Source organism: Grampus griseus (assembly GCF_964374135.1).
Source record: "Grampus griseus genome assembly, chromosome: 16".
In the NCBI taxonomy this organism is placed as follows: Eukaryota; Metazoa; Chordata; class Mammalia; order Artiodactyla; family Delphinidae; genus Grampus; species Grampus griseus.
This window is the reverse complement of record NC_139010.1, coordinates 41,031,412-41,056,373: the sequence shown is the minus strand read 5'-3', so window position 1 is coordinate 41,056,373 and position 24,962 is coordinate 41,031,412. Positions and strand designations below refer to the sequence as shown.

Genomic DNA, 24,962 nt, shown 5'->3' with positions numbered 1-24,962 from the left:
TCTTCCCATGTCAACACACAAAAAACTCATTCTTTCTCACAGCTTCACAAAATTCCACTAAATGGAAGGACCATAATTTACCCTACTGATGAATATTTGGGGGGATTCCAACCTTTCGCTACCACAAGCATTGCTGCTCTGAATGAGGTGTGTGTCACTGAAATAGGGCACTGACTCACGCATGTCCCAGGAGAACAGCAGCTGTCAATGAAAGTGGCACCAACTTACTTGTGATTCCAAATCAGTTAATCCCACCAAGTGAGAGCCCTTCCAAGCCACGAGAGGCACTTACTCCTTTATTCACTGTCATTTCAGTCGGCCTAGATGTGAGCGTAGTATGTGTCCAGTTTGCACTCTTTCTAAAACCCGGCTATTACTTCCCTCACATTTCTGCTGCTGTCCTTACTTTCACACCTACTGCTGGAAAAGGAGCTAAGTCCAGAGACCCTGCTTCTCGATGCTTTCTGGTCCATCTAGTCCTTAGGAGAAAAAGCCCTTTGTTGCTCAAGTTGCTAGAAGTTGTGTGCACCTCAGTGGTCTACCCTTCTTTTCTAGAAAGACAACCAATAAACCCAATCCTTTGCAACCCATGGACAAGCAATCTCTATCCACCAGGGAGCCTGTCAAAAATGCAGAATCGCAGGCCCCACCCTAAACCCAGTGAATCAGAATCTGCATTTTGACAAGAGTCCAGGGAGAGACATCTGCCATTAAATAACCACTGATTCATAGGAGTGAGTTCATGAACAAGCTGGCTGAAATTTGAGGGGAGAAGAAAGGAGAGTGCCGAAGTGGCCAAGGAGCTAAAAACCCTGTTACAGAAGGGAAAGTCAAGGTCACCTGGGCTTTCTGGTACAGAGCGGAGAAGCTGGGAACTAAACAGCTAGCATGAACGTTCTGCTCATGCTCGTGTATTTTCCTAAGGACTCTGGAAGAAAGTGTGATTAAAACTTTCTCTCTAACTGAAAAGGTCAAAACTAGCATCTTGGGCAGATATTAGAGGGGAACAGATTTCTCTCTAAATAAGAAAGATAATTCTAGTAATTAGTTTCCAAAGCAGGAAAAATTGGTCCATAAAATACAGACCTCCAAGGCACCATAACTATCTAAGTAGAGATGAGACAACTCTGACAGGAATGCTCGAGGAGGGATTCTGGCACTGCAAGAGATAAGGAACTAGATGAACTTCATGCCTTTTTAGGTCAACATTTTTTTTTCTTTTCTTTTTTTTTTTTTCTTTGTCTGCACCACACGGCTTGTAGGATCTCAGTTCCCTGACCAGGGATTGAACCCGGGCCACAGCAATGAAAGCCTGGAATCCCAACCACTAAACCACCAGGGAACTCCCCTAGGTCAACATTCTTTATTTGGCTAAATTTCCAGAAACAGAGGATGGAGCAGTACCTGTCTTGGGAGGTTTGCTACGGGATGCTGCAAAAAAGTCATCATCATCGTCGTCATCATCAAAGAGGCCAGCAGGCGCTGGGAGGTACGAGCTTTTCCCTGGAGTGGGCTGCTCGGGCTTCTGGGCCTCCTTCAGTGACGGAGCACGGGTGGCACCAAACACATCAGTGTCCCCTGTGGGTGGAGGGACAGGACAAACCAGCTGTGAGCCAGGGTGGGTGCACTTCCTGACTTTACAGGAGGGGAAAAAAAGCAACAGTACCACCACCAAGAACTTGTACTTCCAGTTCATCCACAAAACACATTAACAGGACCCAACAACCTCCAACCTTTACTGATATAGAATGTCCCACAATGCAGAATCAACTGATCACTCAGACCGAAAAAAGTCCAAGGCCACTGATTTCTAAGGTAATATGAGCTAACACAGGTTAAGTCAGCTCTCACTCTTAGATGCCCTCCGAAGTTCTTCATACTCTCCTCCCCAGTCAGTCCTTTGAAGATGACAATCTTAAAAATGACAAAACAACAGGTATATAGTTTTTAAAAACAAACTCTAAGTTATGATACCTAAAAATACAGAAACAGCTCCTGCTGGGATTTTCTTTCCAGGTTTGGAGGATGAAGACGCTAAAATGAGAAACAAAGAGATAACATTTCAACAGAGAAAACAACTTTCCTTGTTAAATGCACCTTCCTAAAATATGTGCAATACAGTACACAGCTAATAGGAGAATTTTAAAACTAATTTTTCCTAAAAACAAATATCATGTATTAACGCACATATGTGGAATCTAGAAAAATGGTACAGATGAACCCGTTTGCAAGGCAGAAATAGACACACAGACATAGAGAACAAACGTATGGACACCAAGGGGGGAAAGGCAGGGGTGGGATGAATTGGGAGATTGGGACTGACGTATATACACTAATATGCATAAAATAGATAACTAATGAGAACCTGCTGTATAGCACAGGGAAACCCACTTCGCTGTACAGTAGAAACTAACACAACACTGTAAAACAACTATACCCCAATTAAAAAAAATTTTTTTTAACTAATTTTCCTAAAAGAGCCATTTTAAAATTCCTTAGTATCATCTTCTCTACCAATGTCATGACTTTTTTTCTTGGTATTAAATCAATCTAGGCTGTGACTCCCATGGAAGATCACTGACTCTGGGCAGGCTATAACACTGGGGTTGGCTGGGGAGGCCAAGAAAGATGTAGAGTACAAATGGGGGAGGCAAGGGACAGAGCAAGCAGGGCTCAACAGTTCTGACTCCATCCAGTCCAGTTGGATGAGAATAAGCAAGTAAAAAAGAACAGCAATGGGCTTCCCTGGTGGCGCAGTGGTTAAGACTCTGCCTGCCAACGCAGGGGACACGGGTTTGAGCCCTGGTCCGGGAAGATCCCATATGCCGTGGAGCAACTAAGCCTGTGTGCCACAACTACTGAGCCTGTGCTCTAGAGCCTGCGAGCCACCACTACAGAAGCCCACGTGCCTACAGCCTGTGCTCCGCAACAAGAGAAGCCATTGAAATGAGAAGCCTGTGCACCACAACGAAGAGTAGCCCCCGCTAGCCGCAACTAGAGAAAGCCCGTGCACAGCAACGAAGACCCAATGCAGCCATAAATAAATAAATAAAATCTATTAAAAAAAAAAAAAGGACAGCAAAATATCGGAGACGTCAGTGACAGAAATGAAGACAAAAACAGGAAAGCAAGAAACTAGGCAAGTCACAGATGCCAAAAAGTGGAGAGCAGGAACCTCAAGACAATCAGGTCAGCCAGCATCATAATAAGTCTAAAATCTGACAACTTGTGGCCTGGGGAGACCAAGTCGCTTAAAATAACTCATTCCCAATTCCCAAGAACTACCACAGACCTAATGGAAAAAATTTTTAAGTTTTTAAATAGCTTATGGATGCTTTTTAAAAATTCCACAAATTATTCTAATGCACACTGGGCTGAGGAATTACTGATTTCCAACTTATGTGCAGAATTTCAGAAATGTTTCTTTGAACTTTGAACTAAATTTGATTAAATTAAAATATCCTCAACACTGCTGGAGTGCTTTCGCTGGTTCACTTTGAATTCTCTAAGAAAGAGACAAAATTGTGATGTGGGTTTACAGATGGTACTTTTTGTTTTTTCCAAGACATGAATTCGTGTAAAGGAACAGCTTTTAACTAGACCAAGGTGAACACAACAGCTTCCTGCCTAACAGAGAAACAAGGTTTGGGAACAACTTTAGGGGTTCCATCTCCTGATGGGAAGTAACCAGTTCTGGAAATCTGTGCATGAAGAAGCACAGGCAGCATCAATCCACGCTCACCTTCATTAACAGAGGCTCGAGCTCCCCGATCCTGAGGGGCGTCCATGAAGAGGTCACTCTGCTTGTAATAAAGTAGACAACACAGTTCAAAATAGCAGAGGAAAATGGAGCTGCAGTAAAGATGTCTAAAGAAAAGTGCCTTGTAAAGTTTAAAGCTACATATTTACTGTTCTGTCAGAAAATCAGTTCCATAGTGAAGACTATGACAGAATCAGACCCTGGAATAATTTAGGTCTGCCCAGGAATTAAATACAAACGTGGAAAAAGACAAAAGACAAGGTAAGAAACAATCACTTAACCAAGTAAATTTTCCACTATTAACACTCACATCCTCTCCCTATTTAACAAAGGGCATCAGGATACAGTATTTCCTCATTTTGTGATTCTTAGTTCAAAATCTCCTAAAATATGAAAGTAGAAGCAACTTCCAAATAAGAAGCCATCCTTTCCTTACTAAAGGAACTAACTGTATTTCTTCCTTGGGGACACATGACACAGCTCTGGAGAGCTTCGCTATTCCCGCCGACTTACCTCCTCATCCTCATCATCAAAAAGTCCCTTCCCTCCGCTGAACAGGCCACCTCGAGAGCCAAATGGTGAGAAGTCTTCATCTGTCAGCTTGGGGGGTGCGAATAAGTTATCTTCTTCATCTAGCAAACAGAAAGAAATGTTTTGCAGGGAGAATTAAAGATGGGCTTAGAACCCCAGTTCTGGGGATTAACCTTTATAACACCCCAAAACTGGCATAGAGTTTATCTAACCATATGTAACAAGGACTACTTGAATGTTGGCCGTCTCAGGACCTTCAGACAAAAACTCATTAAACAGTTCACTGAATCCCTTAAAATGCTCTTTGGTTTCCCACTCACAAGTCTGTAAATGTCTGGGGCAAGGTAAACTCTGCAGGCAATTACTTCCATCTAAATTTCTTCTGAAGCAAGTCTATGCTTCGATTGCCATCCAAGACCTACTCCACCAGAATCTGAGGGACAGAGAGGTAGACTGAAGAGAGAGCTGCAGATTGACACAGTCCCAGGTGGAAACATAATGGACATTACCACTGAATGTTAAAGGGTCTGATATAATATTCCTTATTGAAAACAAATGCTAGAGCTCCCTAGTTTCTAAACGTCTACAGAAGTCTAGAAAGACAGCTAATAGATACCTATAAAATCTAGTAATTCAAATCTTTAAAGCATTTTAACTCCACACTCACTTCTCCCCACACCCCAAAAGCATGCTCTTAAATGCTTTCAAAAAGTGTACAGAGACAGACCTCATTTGTCAGCACTTAAAAAGGCACTTTTACAGATCACATAAGCAATATTCCCATTCCCGAGTCAAGAGCCTCCTAAAACAAGAGAATTGAGGGGAAAGGCTTACCATCTGAGGGAGTTTTCCTTTCCTTCTTCTCTTTCAATGTCTTCCGAGGTTTTGCTTCCCCTGGGGATAAGCCTTGAAGAATATTTCACAGTTTGAACAATACTCAGTCCACCCTTAGTATTTACTTACTGACTCTTCACACACATCTGCCATTCTCACAACTCCTAAGCTAAGAGCAAGACATTCAACTTTGTATCTCAGCTCCACCTGAGCACCCCTCTCAGTGCCTTACCCAGAGCAGACACTCAAAAAGTGCCTCTTTTTAAGGCAGAAAGCTTCAGCTACCATACCAGGGTCACGTGCATGAGAGGACTGCACTTGCTGAAAGACTTCTGACATCTTTCCACTCTGTTAAATCACTAGAATATAGTGTATGGTACATTTTTATCTGGTCAAAATAAAATATAGGAGTAAATATTAAGCCAAGGATTCTTCATCTGGGGCCCATGGTTCTCTGTGGTACCCATTAATCCCATGAAACTGCATATATAGATGCACATACGTGCATTATTTGGGAGATGGGCTGGGGGTGGGGGTCCACAGTGTTCAGTTATCGAAGAGTCTATAAGCCAAAAAAGATAAGAACTACAATTTAAGCCTCTTGCGCCTTAGTAATTAAACAAGGAAATCTACACTCAGTGAAGCCCAGCAGAGGGTCCTACACTTCCCCACTGCCCCTTTAGCTCATCTCGGTGGCAGTGACATACTTGTTTGCTCCTCTTCCACCCGGCTTGCAGCATCCCCTTTGATCCGAGCTGCCAGCTCATCGGCAAATGACGTGGGTCTACTTTTTTTCTACAGGCAGAGAAGACCAAAAGAATCACTTTTTTGTAACAAACTAGTACAGTTTACTTTTGGACACCTAACGAAACTATGTAAACAATGGCAAAGAAATTGAACTGGTGAGAAATTAAGGTTTAACTAAATAAATGTAAACACATGCACCCTATACAGATCACCTGAGAAAGAAGACTCAGTGTTCCTTCAAAGGGAGATCTCTTTATTTCCTTATTTTTTTTATACTTCACTTTAATACATGGTGGTTTTCTTATCTAGATCTAGATAAGAAAACTACCATGAAGTGCTTGGGGGGGGGAGTATTAGGATCTTAAAACTCTGAAACTGAATATATTTTGAATGATCTAACTTGTAAAATCTTAACATTTGGAGAAGAAAGTGGTACTTGTAAGGCAACTTGGGATGCTCAACCATTATTTCCAAAAGTGTAAATGAAATTACAAATAGGATGCAAAATGAGACGGTTACAAATATAAATGACAATAAAAGGAATGAGTACTAGGTACCATTTCTAAAACCTTGCCAAGCAATAACAACTATAGTCTTTCTTACAGGTCTGGAATTTTCTTCAGTGTCCTCAGTATCTTCCTCCTCCTTCTCAGAGTCAGCGAAAATGTCACAACCATCATCATCCTCTTCTTCATCACTCATTTGTGCAGTGTGCTAAAAGTATAAACCACCAGATTAAAACTATTAGATGCGGTCATCAAGCTGAAAAAGGGATACTGCCACTTAGCCTTCAGACTTCTCCTTCAAATTGGGAACAACAAATAATGCACCAAAAGTTATGAAGCAGTAAATGTGCTAGAACAAATAACACACGAGATTTCTTTTCAGTGCAATAGCAAAAGATTGAAATAATAAAAATGTCCACCACTAGAGAAATGAATAAACTAAATAAGTGTAGCCTTATCTTAATAAAAATACTAACAGTCAAAAGGAATAAGCTGTAACAATTGGAGAGACATCCAAGACCAATCAAGTGACAAAATAGTGAATGATAAACCCCGAATGATATCCTGACCACACCCTGATACATATACAACACCACTTCTATGAACACAGACATTATTTGTGAACGCAAAGAACAGCACTTGGAATATGCACTCCCAGATGATAACACCAGTTATTTCTGGAGACTGTGAGGAGATGAGGATTAGATGACTCAAACTTAGTCTTATGTGTTAAGTTCTAACTTTTTACAAAGGCAGCCACTGGTACGTAAAAATTGTATAATTAAAAAAAAATTTTTTTAACATGGAAATCAATAAACTGTGCCAGGCACTACGCTAAAAGCACTTTTTAAACTAATTTAATCCTTAGAACTCTGAGGTTAGCAGTGGCACACACAACAAATCTATCTTTAACAATACAAACAAATGGTTCCAACAATGCTTTTAATCACCATACTGTATTATTTGAAAAACTGTCCAGGGACTTCCCTGGTGGTCCAGTGGGTAAAACTCTGTGCTCCCAATGCAGGGGACCCAGGTTCAATCCCTAATCAGGGAACTAGATCCCACATGCATGCTGCAACTAAGAAGCTCGCATGCCGCAACTAAACATGCTGCATCGAAGATCCTGTGTGCTGCAACTAAGACCCGGTGCAACCAAAATTAATTAATTTTTTAAAAACTGTCCGAATTTACAGATCTAATAGTAAATTCCATAGAAATAAATACACTGTACAGAAGGATTATTAAAATTATAAAGATGAGCCACATTTGTGAACACAACTGAAAAAAATACAAGTAACAACCAAAAAGTGCTAAATCTTTCACTTGATAATTGGAAATTTTTGTGAAAAAATATTTCCGAATTAGGAAAGTGAAATGCAAATTGGGATCATCTCAATATACCACCGTACATATACTATGGTAGCAAAAATCATAATCCCAGTGCTGATGAGATCCTGGGAAAATCATTATGCATGATCTGTTAATCTGAATGTCCATTAGACAGTAGTATCAAGTAACTCTACACCACCTAATTCCTAAGGAAAGAGTTCACAGAAGGAAAGGATTTTTATGTATGAAAACACTGAATGCAGCATTATGTCAAAAATTAAAATTTACAAGTAAACTATTTCCCATACACGTTTAAAGACTACAACAGTATTACATATGTATGTTAAAAAAATATAGAAATTTACAAAGCAAATTACAAAGACTATTTAAAATGTCAAGGAAACACCTGTGACATGTTAATATAAAATAACAGAAAATAAACTATGCATGTTATGAAAAGAACATGTCCTTAGAAGGATATACAAAAATTAAGACAACAGTGCTAAGACAGTAGGATAATAAGATTTCCATTTTTGGAGTGTTCCTTAGCCTTACTGCTATATTGTCTCAAATTTTAAAACAGGAAAGGTGTGTTCATGTGAAAAATTCAGTTTGGGTAATCAGGCCTTGTTTTATAGGCTCCGTTTCTCAATTTCGTTTTTTACTTCTTTGTTGTCTAAGAAAAATGAAGATAAAATATAAAGCAAATGAGAAAAAATATACAAGAGGGTAGTTAGCCTAAAAACATGAAACATTTGAAGGAAACATGAATAGTTGTAAACATGAATAAATCCTCACTTTCCTCTAAGTCATTCAAAAGTAATTTTAGCATAGATTTAGTATAAATGCTATGCTTCAGTTAAAATTTAAGTCACTTCAACATATGCATCTTACCCGGTTTTGATCATTGTCACTATGATTGGCAAAATCTTCATCTGACTCCTATAGGAGAAAAAAAAAGAGGCTTTTTTGTTAACACAGGCTTTACTTGGAAGCACAAAAATGATCTCGGGTCTAAGTCTCTGGGGTAGCCAACACTGGGTCTCTCTGTACCGACTACTAGTCACCTGACGTATCAAGGTGCAGATAAGGTGGAGAGTTGGCAATGTCGCCAAGGACTATTCCAGTTAACATGTCATTTTTGTGATTCATTTAAACCTATCTATTTGTTCATATTGATCTGCCCTATCATCTCTAACCTTTGGATTTAAAGTAAGAGTTGCACATTTAATTAACTAAATTATCAAAAGTTGGTTTGCATTATTTTACATTTTGGACTACGTTTTCTATTTTCCCTCTAAGTAGGACAATTAATTCTTCAGGCCCAAGAAGGGAACATGAGTACTTAATATGAGCAATGAGGTAAAGAGTTGCTTCAATGGCTAAAAGCAAAGGATTTAGCTAAAGATAATCAGTTATACAGCAAGGTTATTTTAGAAAAGTTTATTTCCTACTATTAGGTTTTTTTTGTTGGGAGGGCTGGAGGGAGGAGGACAGGAAACGGAGACTGTGGAAACAGAGGAGAAGAGGGGAGCACACATACAAAGCTGTCTCCGTTTATAAATCAACACTCAGGGACTAACCTTCAAAGGGTTTCTGCCCTTTGCAATAATGAGTATTCCATTTAAAGGAACAACCCCAGATACAACAGTGGCCAAGGCCCACAGACCCTGAGACCGTAGAGCAGGGAGTCAGATCATGCTCTGTGGGTATGAAGATGCCAGAGGCAGCAGCAAAGCTAACATGTAAGTGGATGCTTTCAGGATCCTTCTGGTCTAGAAAGTCTTTATAGTAAAAGAAAGTTTTAAATGTGGACTTTTTCCCTAGAATTACTCAAAGACAGAACTTACTCAAAGACTGTATCTCAAGCAGAGATTCCACTGAAACATCTAAGCTGCCACCCTCAAAATATATTGGCAAGAAGAGAATTTGGTGGGGAGGTGAGAGGGTAATGGTAAAAGAGATTAAAGCAGTTTTCCTTGGTTTTTGTATACACGACAAAAAGGAACTCCCACTCCAAGGGGAAAAGCTTCAGAATATGGTTTCTGTCACTATTAAAAGATTTATATAAACAAATTGCTAATTCACAAATACGTTATTTATTTAGCCCACTAAACACACCCTAAGTTTCCTGCCCACCATGACCAGGACACACCAGAAAGCCCTTACCTCTTCTTCATTCTCTTCTTCACTGTCCGCAATACTACCACGATCGCTGCCTACTGAACCTTCTGGTGAGAAGAAAGATAAAGGTTATCACCAATATTCATAAGAAAAGATCCTTAGTTCCCTTCCAAGATCACAAACCACCATACATCAGCATCTAAAGATTTTGATAAAACCATCTATACCCATTAACTGGAATTAAAAGTATCTTCACTATAGTGAGGAATGGAACATTTACATAGCCTCAAAGTATCACCCCACAAGATACTTATCAGTTACAAAAAATATATATTAGTTACAAAGAAAAAAACTGGTTTGCACTCCTCGAAGATGTTGAGGTTGTAAAAAGCAAAAAAAGGCTGAGAAATGGTATCAGACTGAAAGAAGACTAGAGAGATTTGACAACTAAATGCAGTGAGTGGATTGGATTCTGAAACAGAGAAAAAGAGAGACTATAAAGAACATTATTGGGACAACTGGCAAAATTTGAATATGACTGAGGATTAGCTAGTACTACATCCAGTTAAAATTTCCTAACTTTGATAATTATAGTTTTTGCTGCTGTTGTCGGAGAACAGTCAATTGGTGCCTTTATTTCATATAAAAGTTACATCTAAAGAAGAGGTTGAAAAGTCAAGTGTACTTGATTTGTACATACTTGCCAAGTCTCACAGAATTCAACCACTTTGATAATTTTTCTATTAATAAACAAGACATATTAAAAGCCTCACATCAAAGCCCAATAGACATGTCCAACCAAGATGACAGATGTGCAAATGAATATGCAGAATATGCAGCTATAAGAGAAAGTTCTTATTCTTAGAAAACACACACAGAAATACAGTTGTCCCTCGAGGGATTGGTTCCAGGACCCCCTTTACACACACACACACACACACACACACACACACACACACAGAGATACCAAGATGGCATAGTCTGCATACAAACTACACGCACACCTTCCCACATCTTTCTCCTGTATACAGCCTTAAATCATCTCCAGATTACTTATAATACCTCATACTACGTAAATGATACATAAATAGTTGTAAATACAATGTAAATAAACGTTCTGTAAATAGTTGTCTGTGCGTGGCAAATTTAAATTTTGCTTTTGGAACTTCCTGGAATTTTTTATTCCCAAATATTTTCAGTCCAGGTTGGTTGAATACATAGACGCAAAAACCCATGGACACAGACTGCCAACTGTACGGAGAAGTAAGAGGGCAGGACGTCTGCATGATGTCTCCCAAACAGGTTCAGAAAAAAATATTATGTATATAGGAAAAGAATGATAAAACAAATGTGGTGAAATGTTCACAAGTGGTAAACCTGGGTAAACAGTATGTGGGAGCTCTCTCTACTAGTCTTCCAACTTTAATGTACAGTTTGAAATTATTTTAAAATAAAAAGTTAAGATATAAATGTTAAAAGCAACAAAACTATTTGGTGCAAAAGAGTACCTTCACTAGATAGCTCTCCAAGACCTACATCTTCCTGCTCCATGAACAGCTTTGACCCAATTAAATAAGGTAAAGGACGGTCAATGTATAGATCCTGTAAACAATGAAAGGGAATAAGCCATTAAATATTTAGGTTGAAAATAAAATTAGGTATTCCATTTGACATCTTGTTCCATCTGACTACCGCCCAAAAGTTACATAATGAAAGTGGAGAATAAGAAACACAGCAGGATTTTTTTTTTAAATCACTGATTAAAAAAAAAGTTAAATCCTAGGTAAAGATGGCAAAGTAAAGCTGAATTACATAGAATCTCCCTTCTCAAGTGCCTTATTAACAAAAATGGCAAAGGCTTGCAAAAAGTTTACTAGCAGTAACCAAACAAGGAAAGGGGCACAACTTCATAGTAATATGCCCAAAAGGAGGAGGACCAAGGAAAGAAACCAGAAATTCTGGCAACCTTTGATGATGGTAACCTATCTTCCTCCCCTAAAATTCAACTCTGGTGAGCAAAAATCAACCAATCAATCAATCTCAGGAACCAAGTCCTAAATTTGGAGAAGCACACTGAGTAAATAACCCAAATGGTTTTATGACTTGAGAAGGCAGGTGGGTAGGGGGACATGTGTACAAACAGGACACAAGTAAGGCACAAAGGAAGGGAATGGAGGAGGACTCCTTCACACTTCATCAGGGCAGAGACGCAGGAACACAGAACATAAAGCGTGGGCTAGATGAAAAGAAACAGAGTGGCAACTAGGCAAATATTCACAGTCAACGTAATTAACTAAAGGAATGTCTCCAACAGACTGATGAGAACCTACCCAGCAGAAAAAAATAACCCAAAGAAGAGAATAATAATATGCCCCAGAGGTTCACACTGTAGAATTTAGAGAAATGAAATTGGTAAAATAAGACCAGATGAAAAAACAACAAAACAAAATGAAGGATACTGTCTACAGAATAGTACACGTTGGAGATCCTTCCACTGCAGGCCATCACACACATCAAAAATTTAGAGTTAAGAAAGCACTCCAAAAGAAGAAGTAAAGGGCTTTCCTGGTGGCACGGTGGTTGAGAAACCGGCTGCCAATGCAGGGGACACAGGTTTAAGCCCTGGTCCGGGAAGATCGCACATGCCGCGAAGCAACTAAGCCCATGTGCCACAACTACTGAGTCTGTGCTCTAGAGCCTGCGAGCCACAACTACTGAGTCTGCATGCCATAACTACTGAAGCCCACATGCCTAGAGCCCGTGCTCCACAGCAAGAGAAGCCACCACAATGGGAAGCCCGTGCACAGCAACGAAGAGTAGCCCCCGCTCGCCACAATTAGAGAAAGCCTATGCGCAGCAACAAAGACCCAACACAGCCAAAAATAAATAAATAAAATTAATTAATTTTAAAAAAAGGAAGAAGTAAAACTGTCACTGTTTGCAGATGACATGATACCATACATAGATAATCCTAAAGATGCCACCAGAAAACTACTAGTGCTAATCAATGAACTTGGTAAAGTTGCAGGATACAAAATTAATGCACAGAAATCTCTTGCATTCCTATACACTAACAACGAAAGATCAGAAAATTAAGGAAACAATCCCATTCACCATGGCAACAAAAAGAATAAAATATGTAGGAATAAACATACCTAAGGAGGTAAAAGACCTGAAAAAAAAAAAAAAAAGAAAAGAAAAGAAAGCTCTCCACCCTGGGGCAACCTCCCATCTTCACAGTGAGGCATGGCCCTTTGGCCTTAATATCTCCTCCCTATAGAAAAGAACCTGGTGCAGGGAAAAACAATTCTGATGCTTCACCAATGACAGAAAGCTTGGGAAGGTTAGTGTAAAAGATACAACAGCAACCAATTTACTGCAAAGAAATGGAAGTGCTAATTGAGCTAACTGTTCACTGACTTAGGAGGCTTGTTTCCAAAGTCCTCCTGTAACAGAGAAAGTGGTGTGTGACTTGGAAGTAGCAAGTGTGGCCCAGGCAATACATTTCGCAGGGTCTGCTGCTGACTTCTAAATCCCTATAGTGAAAAAGCAAGCCAGCGAGCATATCATGGTTAAAGGATCAGCCCCAATTTGGCACTATAAGCTCAAATCGGAAGAGAAATGTGCAGTGAAATGAAGGACTAGAAGAGACTGATTTTGCAGCATGTTTCCATTCACAAGGCACTTATGTGTCACAAGGATTCTCAAAATCAGTAAGGCAACCTCCTGTGTTTACTACTGAGCCTGAGAGAAAGTAACAGTAAAACAATAAACATCTGCTAATAGTTTCTTCGTGAACACTCATAGCAGCTTTATTCATATTGGCCAAAACCTGGGAACAACCCACATGTCTTTCAACACTTTGGAGGTTCCCTCTTAGTGCAAGCTGCAGAATGTCAGGTTCCCAACAATCCCTACCTCTCACGAGCCTCCTCATCCTTCAAAATCCAGTTCAAGTCTCATCTTCCTCCTAATTTCCCCAGCTAGAAGTCAGAGCACTTATGATGGTGACTCTTGTAAAGCCTCCTCTCTCCCACCATCTGGTACTGCTGTAATAAGCATCCTGAGAGTAGGAACCATGTTCTGCATCTTTGTACTCCCCCAACTTGGCATGCTAGTACCTAGTAAGTGCTCAATCGATGCTTGTGTACAGCAAATCTTTCTGATCGATGGAGTCAGTATGAGACTGTTAAGTGACATCCTCACTTCCTGGAAGTGAAGTCCATGTCTTACCAATTCTGTGCCCAAGTAAAACCAAAACCCAACAGGTGCGACAATAAACATTTCAACTGAATGTCTTTACCTTTGGCTCAAGGATCAATTCCACCCGCTCATTAGCATCATCTTCTTCAGAGTCTGAGTTTCCTGCTTTTATATCTAGTTGCTCAAATGCACTGTCCAACACTTGTAAACCGTAGTTCACAGCCTCCTGGACTTTAGGAATCAGATCTACTTCTTTCTGTTCCCGGGTCTTCTCCTAGGAAAAAATACTGTTCAGTAAGATCTCCAGTATATTGATACCACCCTAATAAAACACTGGGAATGTTTGCTAAAGCCTAGACTCATGCTCCAAAAAACCCCCCAAATTTTAATTAAAAATGTTAAATTCTTAACAATTTAAAATGTTAAACAATTAAAAACATTAAAAGTCAGATTCTGCTGAATGCCTCAACACAGACTTTGGAGTGGTAAATCCCAAGTTTGTCTATGCGTTGAACACACACCGAACTACGTAAGGTCCTGGAGCTTCAGGTTCATCATCTACAAAAACAAAAGCACAACTATGGTGTGGTGGTTCAGCTTTTATAGGCTATGTAAAAGAATCTTAATAATGAATGGCACACCACAAGACATCCAGGGGCACTTCACCTCCCTGCTACTGGAGGAACGAAGGGCCTAGACTTTCAGCTTTGCCATGGTTGTATCCCACTGATCTTGCTTAATGATCCTTTGGACAATTTTAGGAGTTAAGACTTAGAAGAAAATACCCCAGCCAGAGATGTCATTTTTCAATTACAGCTAAAAAAAAATAACTGGACAATTATGATTATTCTATAAACTTGTTTCAAACCAAGGGAGGGTCAGTTTCATCTCTAATCTATCCTGTACATCACCCGAGAACAATGCCCCCGACCCCGACAAAACTCTGTACACATCACCAACCTGCTGAAAATATTCCACAGGTCTCCACTTCCTATAACAGCAGCTCTCATACACTCAACTGTGTCATCAGTTGTAAGAAATATTGCAAAATATCTTTAGTGTCATTTCCCTTCCTCACAAATACTCTAGAAGTTGATACATAATTACAGAAAGAACCAAACCATAGTGTTGTTTTGACAGCCAAAGGGGAAAATCTGAAGAGTAGTTTATACTACCTCAAGTGTGGAAGTCTTTCTGATTTAGCTTTTTTGTTTTGGCTGCATCTTTTCTGCACTCTGGTATGCTTGATTCTGAGTTAAATAGCTAACGTTGTACTAAGTGTGTGAAAACATGCCTGTGAAATAAATATATAATGGATGTTTTAAAAATAATTCACTAAATAGCTGTCACCTTAAAATTGTCCCCTGACTTGGTATAACCAGATACTATTGCACTTAAATGGTTAGCAAATCCCTGAGTACTATTAAAAATAAAGATTTAAAAAAAATTTTTTTAAGGCTAGAAATAGGCAGAACTGTAGCTGGTTTCTAACATCCTTTCTTAGTCTAACATCTTCATATGTTACAAGCAATATGGCTTTCATCTTACTTTCATTTTTAAACTGGTAGGAATAAGAATCAAAGCAGCCACGAAAGGATAGGGAAGCACAATCTTCAAAGAACTCACAAACTACAGCCCAGCATGGCCTACATTTTTTATAGCCCTCACGGTAAGAAAGGTTTTTACATTTTTAACGGAGGAGGGGGAAGGGGAGGAGGAAGAGAAGAAAAAGAAGCGAAGAGACGTAGGTCAATGTGGCCAGCAAACAAAATATTTATTATCTGGTCCTTTACAGAAAATCTCTGCATACCTCTGCTCTATTCTTAAGCCAGAATTCAGGAACTTAATCTATACATTTCTTAATACACTAAATTTCACAAACAAACTAAAGAGTTCAATTGTTGGGCTGTCAGGAGCAGCTTTTCCCATTTCCCCCCGTGTCCATCTCCCTGCCCACAATCCCTCCACCAGCCACATCACAAATCTCCACCACTTTTCTTCTCGAAAGGAGCCCAACAGAAGAGTGATTTAATGCAAGTACCTGTTCTGGTTTTTCTGCCTCAGGCTTGAGCACCGGCTCCTCCACTTCTTCATCATATACACGCTAAATACGGAAGCAAATTCAGTTTGGAATGGTCAAAACAGCATTTGGAATCAATCACAACGTAAGAATTCAATACACAATTTAGAAAAGACAAAGATGGGGAAGAAATGATTATTCAACAAATCGCTGAGGCCGCTGGTCAAGGGCAAAAAGCAAAGAACAGTAGTCAACTCTCCCAAAATTAAGTTTAAAAAAACAGACACAAATGACTAGGAAACATGAGAAAAAACCTTCAATCTCATTGTTGACCACAGTCACAAAAACAATAATAAACTGGTGTTCACACTTTCTTGTTTAATCTAATACTTAATGCTGACAGAGCAATGTTACAGGTACTTAAATGTGAGGCTATGAGAATACCAAGTGGTAGAACCTACCTACTAGGTAACAAGAGCTTTAACATTTTGCACAGTGGAAACGGTAAAGGTAAGTTATATTAATCCTGTTGCTTAAAATGGTTGCTAAATTTTTATTATCCCATTTATAAGAAAATAGATAGGCCAAGCCCACCAATGATTTGCCAGAAGGCCAGGCATGGGACTGACCCATACAGCTGGAACAGGCAGCCTCTCTTTTCCAAAATAGATCACTCTGGCAACTCATTGTAATTTCCTTTTTTAACTATATATTGTTGTTTAAACTTCCAAAGTAAAACATTCTCATTATAAGTAGTGCAACGATGAAAATGTTCTGGAATTAGATATTGGTGATGGTTACAAAACTTTGTGAATACACTAACACTTATTGACTTGTACACTTTTTAAAAGGGTGAACTTTATGGTATGTGAATTATAAGTCAATTAAAAATTAAAAAGTCAATATAAAGATATAAGTGAAAGAGATGTGTTTAAAAATTGTTCCATCCTTGCCTCCAACCAAACCCTCAGAATAAGCAGTTTAAGCTTGGTGTGTGCTCCTCTATGCTTCCCACATAGAAACATACACAAATATATACAGACATATGCACATATTCAGAGTTCTCCCACTCTTCCTGCTTCTAAATAAAAATGCACTTATACTATACAAATTCCTCTGCCCCACTTTTTCACTCGATATTTACATAAACCACTTTCTAGGTCAATGCAAATAGATTTGATTCAATCCTTTTTATATCTGCACAATATTCTATAGTGTGAACTTGACTATGATTAATTCAATAATTCTCTATTAGGGAACATTAAGGAGATTTCCAGTTTTTGCTGTTGTAAATAAACTGCTGTAAACATATGCACATATACTAAATTCTTAGGCCCTGGATCTTTTATTTCTATAGGCTTCCCCAAAATAGGATTGCTAAGTCACAGGACAAAACTGTTTTTTAGGCTTAATAGCTACCTCCAGATTTCTGGCCACAAATGTGGAGCAACTCACACTGTCCCCACAACATATTCAAGTGCCCACTTTCCAGACCTTTGCCAGCAGTGGAACCATGTTACCTACCTTTTAAAAATATCTGCCAATCTGATTAGACAATGTTACTTTTATTTTATTTATTTATTTATTTATTTTGCGGTACGCAGGCCTCTCACTGTTGTGGCCTCTCCCGTTGCAGAGCACAGGCTCTGGACGCGCAGGCTCAGCGGCCATGGCTCATGGGCCTAGCTGCTCCGCGGCATGTGGGATCTTCCCGGTCCAGGGCACGAACCCGTGTCCCCTGCATCGGCAGGTGGACTCTCAACCACTGCGCCACCAGGTAAGCCCAACAATGTTATTTTTAAATGTTCGTATCTTCTAAGCCAAGAATTCTACTTCTTGAAATTTAGTTCCAAGAAAAATAAATACAAACAATAAGATGCTCATGGCATCAGATTTATACTGCAAAGTCACAAACACCAAATCTGTAATTCTATGCAATTCCAATCAAAGTGCTAACAGAATTTTCTGGGTAATTTAGCAAGATAATCCTCAAATTCACAGAGGAAAGAAAAAAGCCAAGGATAACCATGATAATTCTGAATAAAAAGAAGTCACAGGGATTTGCGCTATTAGAACTTACTAGAAATCTCTGGTATTTAAGATTGTGACACTGACTACAGCAGATAAACATAATAAAAGACAGAGGCAAGAGACAGACCACAATTACATGTAAGCTTGATTTTATATTCACAAAAACACACATTCATACATATAAGTCACTGAGGAAAAGAACTACACAATAAAAGTTATCCATATGGGAAAAAAATATGCATGCATTCATACACAGAAGTCAGTGAGGAAAAGAACTACACAATAGGGCTTCCCTGATGGCGCAGTGGTTAAGAATCCGCCTGCCAGTGCAGGGGACACGGGTTCGAGCCCTGGTCCGGGAAGATCCCACATGCCATGGAACAACTAAGCCCGGGCGCAGCAACTACTGAGCCTGCGCTCTAGAGCCTGCGAGCCACAACTATTGAAGCCCGCGCGCCTAGAGCCCACGCTCCGCCACAAGAGAAGCCACTGCAATGAAAAGCCCGTGCACCGCAACGAAGAGTAGCCCCTGCTCGCCGCAACTAGAGAAAACCCTTGTGCAGCAACGAAGACCCAATACAGCCGAAAGATAAATTAATTAATTATTTTTTAAAAAGAACTACACAATAAAAGTTACTCATATGGAAATGAACCAAATGAAATCCCTACCTCATATTACATATACCTGCACCGATATACATCCACACAGATATACTCTCCAAGTAAGAAGAAGAGTAAAAAGGCAGAGATACAAAGGAGCTCACACCCAAAATATTTAGAGTTAAGGGAAAAAATGGGAGTTGGTGCCTTTTAAGCAAATATGTCAAAATAGTAAAATCTGTTAATGCAAGGTAGTGTATATTATTAGCATTTGTGGTTATTATCTGTTCTTTTCTAGACACATGAAATATTTTATTTAAAAAAATTGATGTCGGGAGATTGCTAAATGATAGGCACATAATGAAATAAAAACAATAAAAATTAAGTTCACAAGATCTTACAGATGTGTTAAAATGCTTACAAAATAATACACTAACATTAAGAAAAATGCAGGCTGCCAATATATAGAAAAGGTTAAAGTTATATACATACATATATACTCTTAGAAAGAAATATGCCAAAATGTTCAGTGGCTGGTTAATTTGGGGTGGTGGAATTATAGTTGATTTCTGTAGTTTTAATTTTTTCACACTTTAATACTTTTTATATATGCCAATCTCTCCTACAGTGAGTGTTCATTACTTTTATAACAAGAAAGGAAAACACTTAAAGCCCAATGTCTGCATGGAAAATGGACTTGGAATATACATGTCAAAATGTTAAGAGGCTCTCCTTTAACATCTGAAATTTCAGATGATGCTTCTTTTTCCATACTTAAAAAAAAATTGTTCTATAAAGCCCAGAAATTTGGGGAGCAATTTTCAAAGGCAGGAAGAAATAAAGTAAATAAATCTTAAAATGGAGACTTTAAGACAAGGCAGCTACCAAGGTCACTTCAGACTTTAAATAGTGAGACCACTTAACCTAAAAGGTTGAGCTTCATGCTGAGGTCTCAACAGCATTAACACCCTACTTTTTCTACTGCTTGTCATTAAAAACTACCTCACAAGAGATCAGCACCCTGTGGAAAGCCAAACATGACATCTAAGAAACCAACCAGCAAATACATAAAACCCATGGGATCTTTCGAGGCTGGCCAGGACCATGCATCTCAAGTACTCAGTACACAGCAGGAAATCAATGCTAACTTCCTTACCAGTTTCACCCAACTCACAGCTTCATGGGTTTTTTGATCATTTTAAAATCAGGTAGCCATTCCCAGAACTGTTAAATATCTTTGATATTTCCCCTCAAAGCATCTTTTCCTCATTTGGGGAGATGAGGTAAGAGGTGAAGGTGGGGAATTAGAGAGAACGCTGACGAGGGGCTGAGATTTCTTAACATGTTATAAACAGCCCTGGTTCTTTTCACTTTTGTGATCTCTCATTAATTCATTCAAATATTCACTGAGTCCCTATGTATCAGGCTCATGCTGAGCCCAAGGAATACAACATTTAGCAAAAATATGGGGGTTGATTTAGTAGCGGAGTTCAACACATCGAATCATATCAATAAATGCACTTCATGGGAAGTGCTACTAAAGAAGTCATTAACTAGGTCACTTAATGTTTCAGGACAAAATTCCTAAATTAACAGATTAATGAAGCTTCAAGAATTGTACTCCCTCCAAATAACACACTGATGCACTGGCCACTGTTAATCAGCATTTATCCTCCTTCAGAGTCCCCTCTTGAGCCTTTACTAAAGGCACTAATTTCTCTTGCCCTGGAAAGTCCTGATTGCTCTTCAGTTTCACTAACTGTAATGCAGTTTGCAATCTACTGGCTACCTCTAGGTCAATTACTAAAACCCAGAAACCTATGACTGTGCGTATCTTTCCAATAAACTACCATGAAACCAAATGGCACCGTCATTTAAGCCAGAATTGTAATACATGAGTACTGGCCAGGGTTTGAAGAAAACACATGCAAAGTCAAATCACTGCCAAGTGTATTATCAACAGGTAGTTTATTTCAGAGTTTTATTAAGCATTAGCCATACTCAACATCATCATGCTCTACCACAAATGGAAAAACACGTAACACGTGGCATTATAGGGAGGTCTGGGAAGCAGTTTGATTTGGCAGTGGCAACAGGCACATCTAAAGGGGAATTTGGCTGCAGAATGGCAGGGGAAGAGGCATAAGGACCAAGGGGATGGAGAGATGGATGGAAAGTAGGGAATCCAAGAAGTGAACAGAAATAAAGAACTATTACTAAAAAATAATCAACAAAAACAAACAAAAAAACCACCCACAAAAACTAGATTATAGGAAACTCAGAAGCTAAGAAAACTTGGCCAGAAAAGAAGAGCTAGAGAAAAGAAAAAGAACTGAAGGTTATGATTCAGAAAAAGAAGCTTATGATGCCCCTCACCCCCAAAGTATCAGTCGGGTACCAATCCAATACCAATGTGGTACAGGCACATCAGGTACAAAAGAAGCCTCCCAATTCTATTCCTTGCCCAGTCTAGGGCTGCAACACTGACTGCAGAGAAGAGCTAAGCAACTGATCCAGCAAGAAAGGTACAGAATGAGAACAACAGGTATATTCAAAAGGACACGGAATTCAGCATGATGAAAAAGTGATGGGGCTGCATACACCAGTAAAGTACAGATGAGAGTCCTGTAAACTGCCTCTTCTAATAGGAAAGATGCTCAGGACCAAGCATGGACATTCTGTATAGACAACCAGAAAATGACTACAGAGTTGACGAGAATATTTGTTACATTTTAAACCTACTGGTAAAGAGATATTTAAGATATATCTTAAATAAGATATTTATTAAGATCTTTATTTTACACACAGCTTCCCCAAAAAGCCTAGTAGTGGCATTTCAACCTGAACTACTAAAAATGTACAAACATGCTGCATAAGATACCTGCGTGACAATATTTAGTCTCTTCTTAACAATCCTAAATCGTGGGCTTTGTCTAATCTTGCAATTTTTGAAATCTTTTTTTTATTACTTTGTATCTAACAATCTCAGGAGATAGCCTACTTTACTAATTCTCTTTTCACAGATTAATTAACACTGATACTGAGAAAGTTAGCCGCCCTATGAGAAATACAGACCAGCTTAACTAAGCTTCCTCTCCATCCTCTGTTATCAATCTCCCTTACAGTCACTGGGCTCCAGCCACACTTGCTTCCTTTTTATTCTGGAATTATACTATTATGGAAGATTGTTATTTTCTCTAAGGAGGGGCTCTGTCTAATTTACCTATGTATTCCTAGAACCTAGCACCTAGAAATTCGATAAATACATAGACAAAATAGCACTTGAGTTAAAGCTCAATAATCTTTTAGCAATAATCTATGGCATAGGTTCAGCCATCATAACAAAACGTTACTTGAGAATATTCCAAGTAGACACAAACATGCCTTTAATGTAACTTATCAGGATGTAATGGATACAATCAATAACCTGATGGTGTCCAGAGGATCAGACCAGGTGTATGGCTTTCCTTACAGAGCATGCTCATAACAAAACTTGTTGGAGTGCCATGTAATTCAGCAGTCTACACCAAACCTAAAAATCAATGAAAACACTGGAATATGAAGAAGTTTTATCGTTAGGTTTTTTTCAAAGGCTTGAAAAAAAATAAACTTTAGTAATAAAAAGGGGGGACATCAATCACCAAGAACTACTACTTCACCAAAATTTTAGAGAACCTAATAATGGGTCACTTAGTATCACAGTGACTCTTGCTCCTTCTAACAGTATTATTTTTTTATAAGTCTGATGTAACTAAGTAACTCACGTTCTCAATGAACTGGGTATTAGACAGCATAAGGAAGTCATTGAAGACATTATGTAGTCGACAATCTGTGGCTTTAGTTTCCCGAATTAGTCCATCCACTTGTTTCTTGATTTCATGGGTCCTAGAGATAGTCTGTTGTGAGAATTCCTGTAGAAACTGTAGTAACTATTTAAAAAACAAACATACAGTAGTATCAATATTATATGCACCTATTCTGCGTGTCAAAACAGAAAAGAACTCGTTTCCTTTCGCCTGTGTGTGTGCGCCCGTGTGCTGGAATGTAAAAGGGATGCTGCTTTTGACAGTACAAAGACCAAGTAGCATCAAAAAACATTAAGAAAGCTCATCAGAACAGTGTCAATGAGTCAATGGATATTTGCTATATCGTTTCTGGAGGAATTTAAAAGTCCTTTTTCGTTGTCATTCTTCAGGGATCAGAGACAAAGGGAAAAATAACAAACCACTACTCTTACCCAAAAATCCTATTCAAATGGAACTTTGGAATCACAGTTCTGAGCTTATTGGGCACCCGGCCTAAAGAGTTCCACTCAAGGATATCCATATACTGGTTTGTCTACCGCTCCACTCAGTCCAGGTCCCAACATGGAATAGCCTAACTAGTACCATGTAAGCCTGCGAGGGGGCGGAAGCCGATCCCCGCTCAGGGTGGAGTTGGGCGCCTGGCTAGAAAACCCAAACAAGGAAGGGCCGCAGTCCAAGTGGGAGCACTGAGAGGGCTAAGATCAACCAGCCCGCCTCCGCCCAAGTGCCTGGGGACTACCACCCGGGAGTTTTCGAGGACGAGAAGGGGCGTTATTGAGTCAATGAGAGGCAACAGGATCGACTGGGTGGAGGGGGACTGGGGGCTCCCGGAGTCCTGCTCGCAGGCCGCGCATCACGCCAGAAGGCCCGCCCTCCCCTCCGGTCCCTGGGGCCCGCCTCTCACGCCGGCGTCGGCTGCCAGCGACCAGCTCTGGCTGCTCCTGCGGATCTCCTCCACCGACCAGGGCCGCTCCCACACGGGCTCGGACACCGGAGGCCGCTCCTGGTCGGGGGTGGTCCCGTTCATCTGCAGCGGGAAGGACAAGAAGAGGGGCTGAGCTCCGGGGAGGCGGCGGTCAGGGCCAAACCCGAACCCGAACCCCCGCCCTCACCATCCTGGCTGTGCAGTTCGGTGGGCTCAGGGAGCCGCAGGACCGCACCCGCTAAGCCCCGAAAGTCTCCGGAAGCTAGCGGTGCGGGGCCTGGCACGTGACCGGCCTCACGTGACCAGAGAGCAGGTGACCTGCGCCTCATGTGACCGGATGCGGGGCGCTGCGGAAGGAGGCCGGGCAGCTCTCTGAGGTACGCGAGTTAGAAGAGCCCTGCAGTCCCATGGGTGGACTTACGGATTATCATACTAAGTGAAGTAAGTCAGAAGGCAAATATCATATGATATCACATATTTGGAATCTAAAATATGACACAAATGAACTGTGAAACAGACTAACAGATACAGAGAACAGACTTGTGGTTGCCAAGGGGAAGGGAGGGTGGAGGAGGGATGGATTGGGAGTTTGGGGTTAGCAGATGCAAACTATTACATACAGAATGGATGAATAAGGTCCTACTGTATAGTACAGTATATTCAATATCCTGTGGTAAGTCATAATGGAAAAGAATATGAGAAAAAGTTTATATATGTATAATTGAGTCACTTTGCTATACAGAAGAAATTAAAACAACGTTGTAAATCAACTATACTTCAATAAAATACATTTTAAAAAAATTATTTCACTAAAAAAAAAGAGAGCAAGGGTGAAGACGCCAGGGAGCGCTGAAGGGGTGGGTCGGCCGGGTCGCGCTTCAGCTGGAGGGCGCAGGAGGAGGCGCGTGGTTAGCTCCGGAAGCACGCAGGCAGCCAGGTGTGTTTAGAGAGAGGAGCCAAAAGGAGGTGTGGGAGAAGAAGCCGAGGGGCTTTAAACAACCGGCGATGTGGAGGGAGGAAGAGCTCGCCGCCACTCCTCTTCCTTGCTGAGTCTCCTCTGCCTGTCTGGGGGTCAGCCCAGATTTTCTGGAGATTGATGTATCTGGCTGTCATCGTACTTTAACGACATGCTCGGTTTCAGGTCACTGTGTAGGGCCTCCTTAAACATCCTTTACTCCCTCTGCATTGCTCTCAGACTCAAGTCCAAACTTCTCATATGACAGGCAAAAACCATTTATAATCTGATCCCTGCATGTGAATCCATCCTCAACATTCCCAGCTTCCCATGAGCGCTCAGTGATCTACCTATTCCACCTCACACTTCGTTGAAGACCCCTCAGCAGAGTTCTTCTTCTTCCACACCAACTTGCTTTTTAAAATGAAGATTCCAATTTAGGCTAGTTAGGCTATTAGTTAGGCTAGTTAGGCACTAGTTAGGCTATCCCATGTTGGGACCTGGACTGAGTGGAGCGGTAGACAAACCAGTATATGGATATCCTTGAGTGGGACTCTTTAAGCCGGGGGCCCAATAAGCTCAGAACTG

General features: G+C 40.2%; 1 protein-coding gene across 11 annotated transcripts in view; it reads right to left on the bottom strand.

Annotated features, from left to right (window-relative positions):
• The window catches only part of LOC309834468 (WASH complex subunit 2-like), a 56,450-nt gene extending 32,752 nt beyond the window's left edge, over nt 1–23,698 (bottom strand). For 5 of the 11 annotated variants that reach the window (XM_082673307.1, XM_082673314.1, XM_082673317.1 and 2 more), the window contains exons 1-15: nt 23,607–23,698; nt 23,399–23,521; nt 22,453–22,617; nt 16,079–16,141; nt 14,138–14,311; nt 11,343–11,436; nt 9,880–9,941; nt 8,605–8,652; nt 6,476–6,586; nt 5,833–5,920; nt 5,126–5,197; nt 4,274–4,392; nt 3,743–3,803; nt 1,975–2,034; nt 1,405–1,578 (exon numbers count right to left, since the gene is read on the bottom strand). In XM_082673307.1, coding sequence (XP_082529433.1) covers nt 1,405–1,578; nt 1,975–2,034; nt 3,743–3,803; nt 4,274–4,392; nt 5,126–5,197; nt 5,833–5,920; nt 6,476–6,586; nt 8,605–8,652; nt 9,880–9,941; nt 11,343–11,436; nt 14,138–14,311; nt 16,079–16,141; nt 22,453–22,617; nt 23,399–23,521; nt 23,607–23,609 — 1,417 coding nt within the window. In that variant the 5' untranslated portion in view covers nt 23,610–23,698. The remainder of the gene's footprint in view (nt 1–1,404; nt 1,579–1,974; nt 2,035–3,742; nt 3,804–4,273; nt 4,393–5,125; nt 5,198–5,832; nt 5,921–6,475; nt 6,587–8,604; nt 8,653–9,879; nt 9,942–11,342; nt 11,437–14,137; nt 14,312–16,078; nt 16,142–22,452; nt 22,618–23,398; nt 23,522–23,606) is intronic. The other 6 variants (XM_082673310.1, XM_082673315.1, XM_082673309.1 and 3 more) reach the window with 3 other exon arrangements.
• Nucleotides 23,699–24,962: the final 1,264 nt, after the last annotated feature.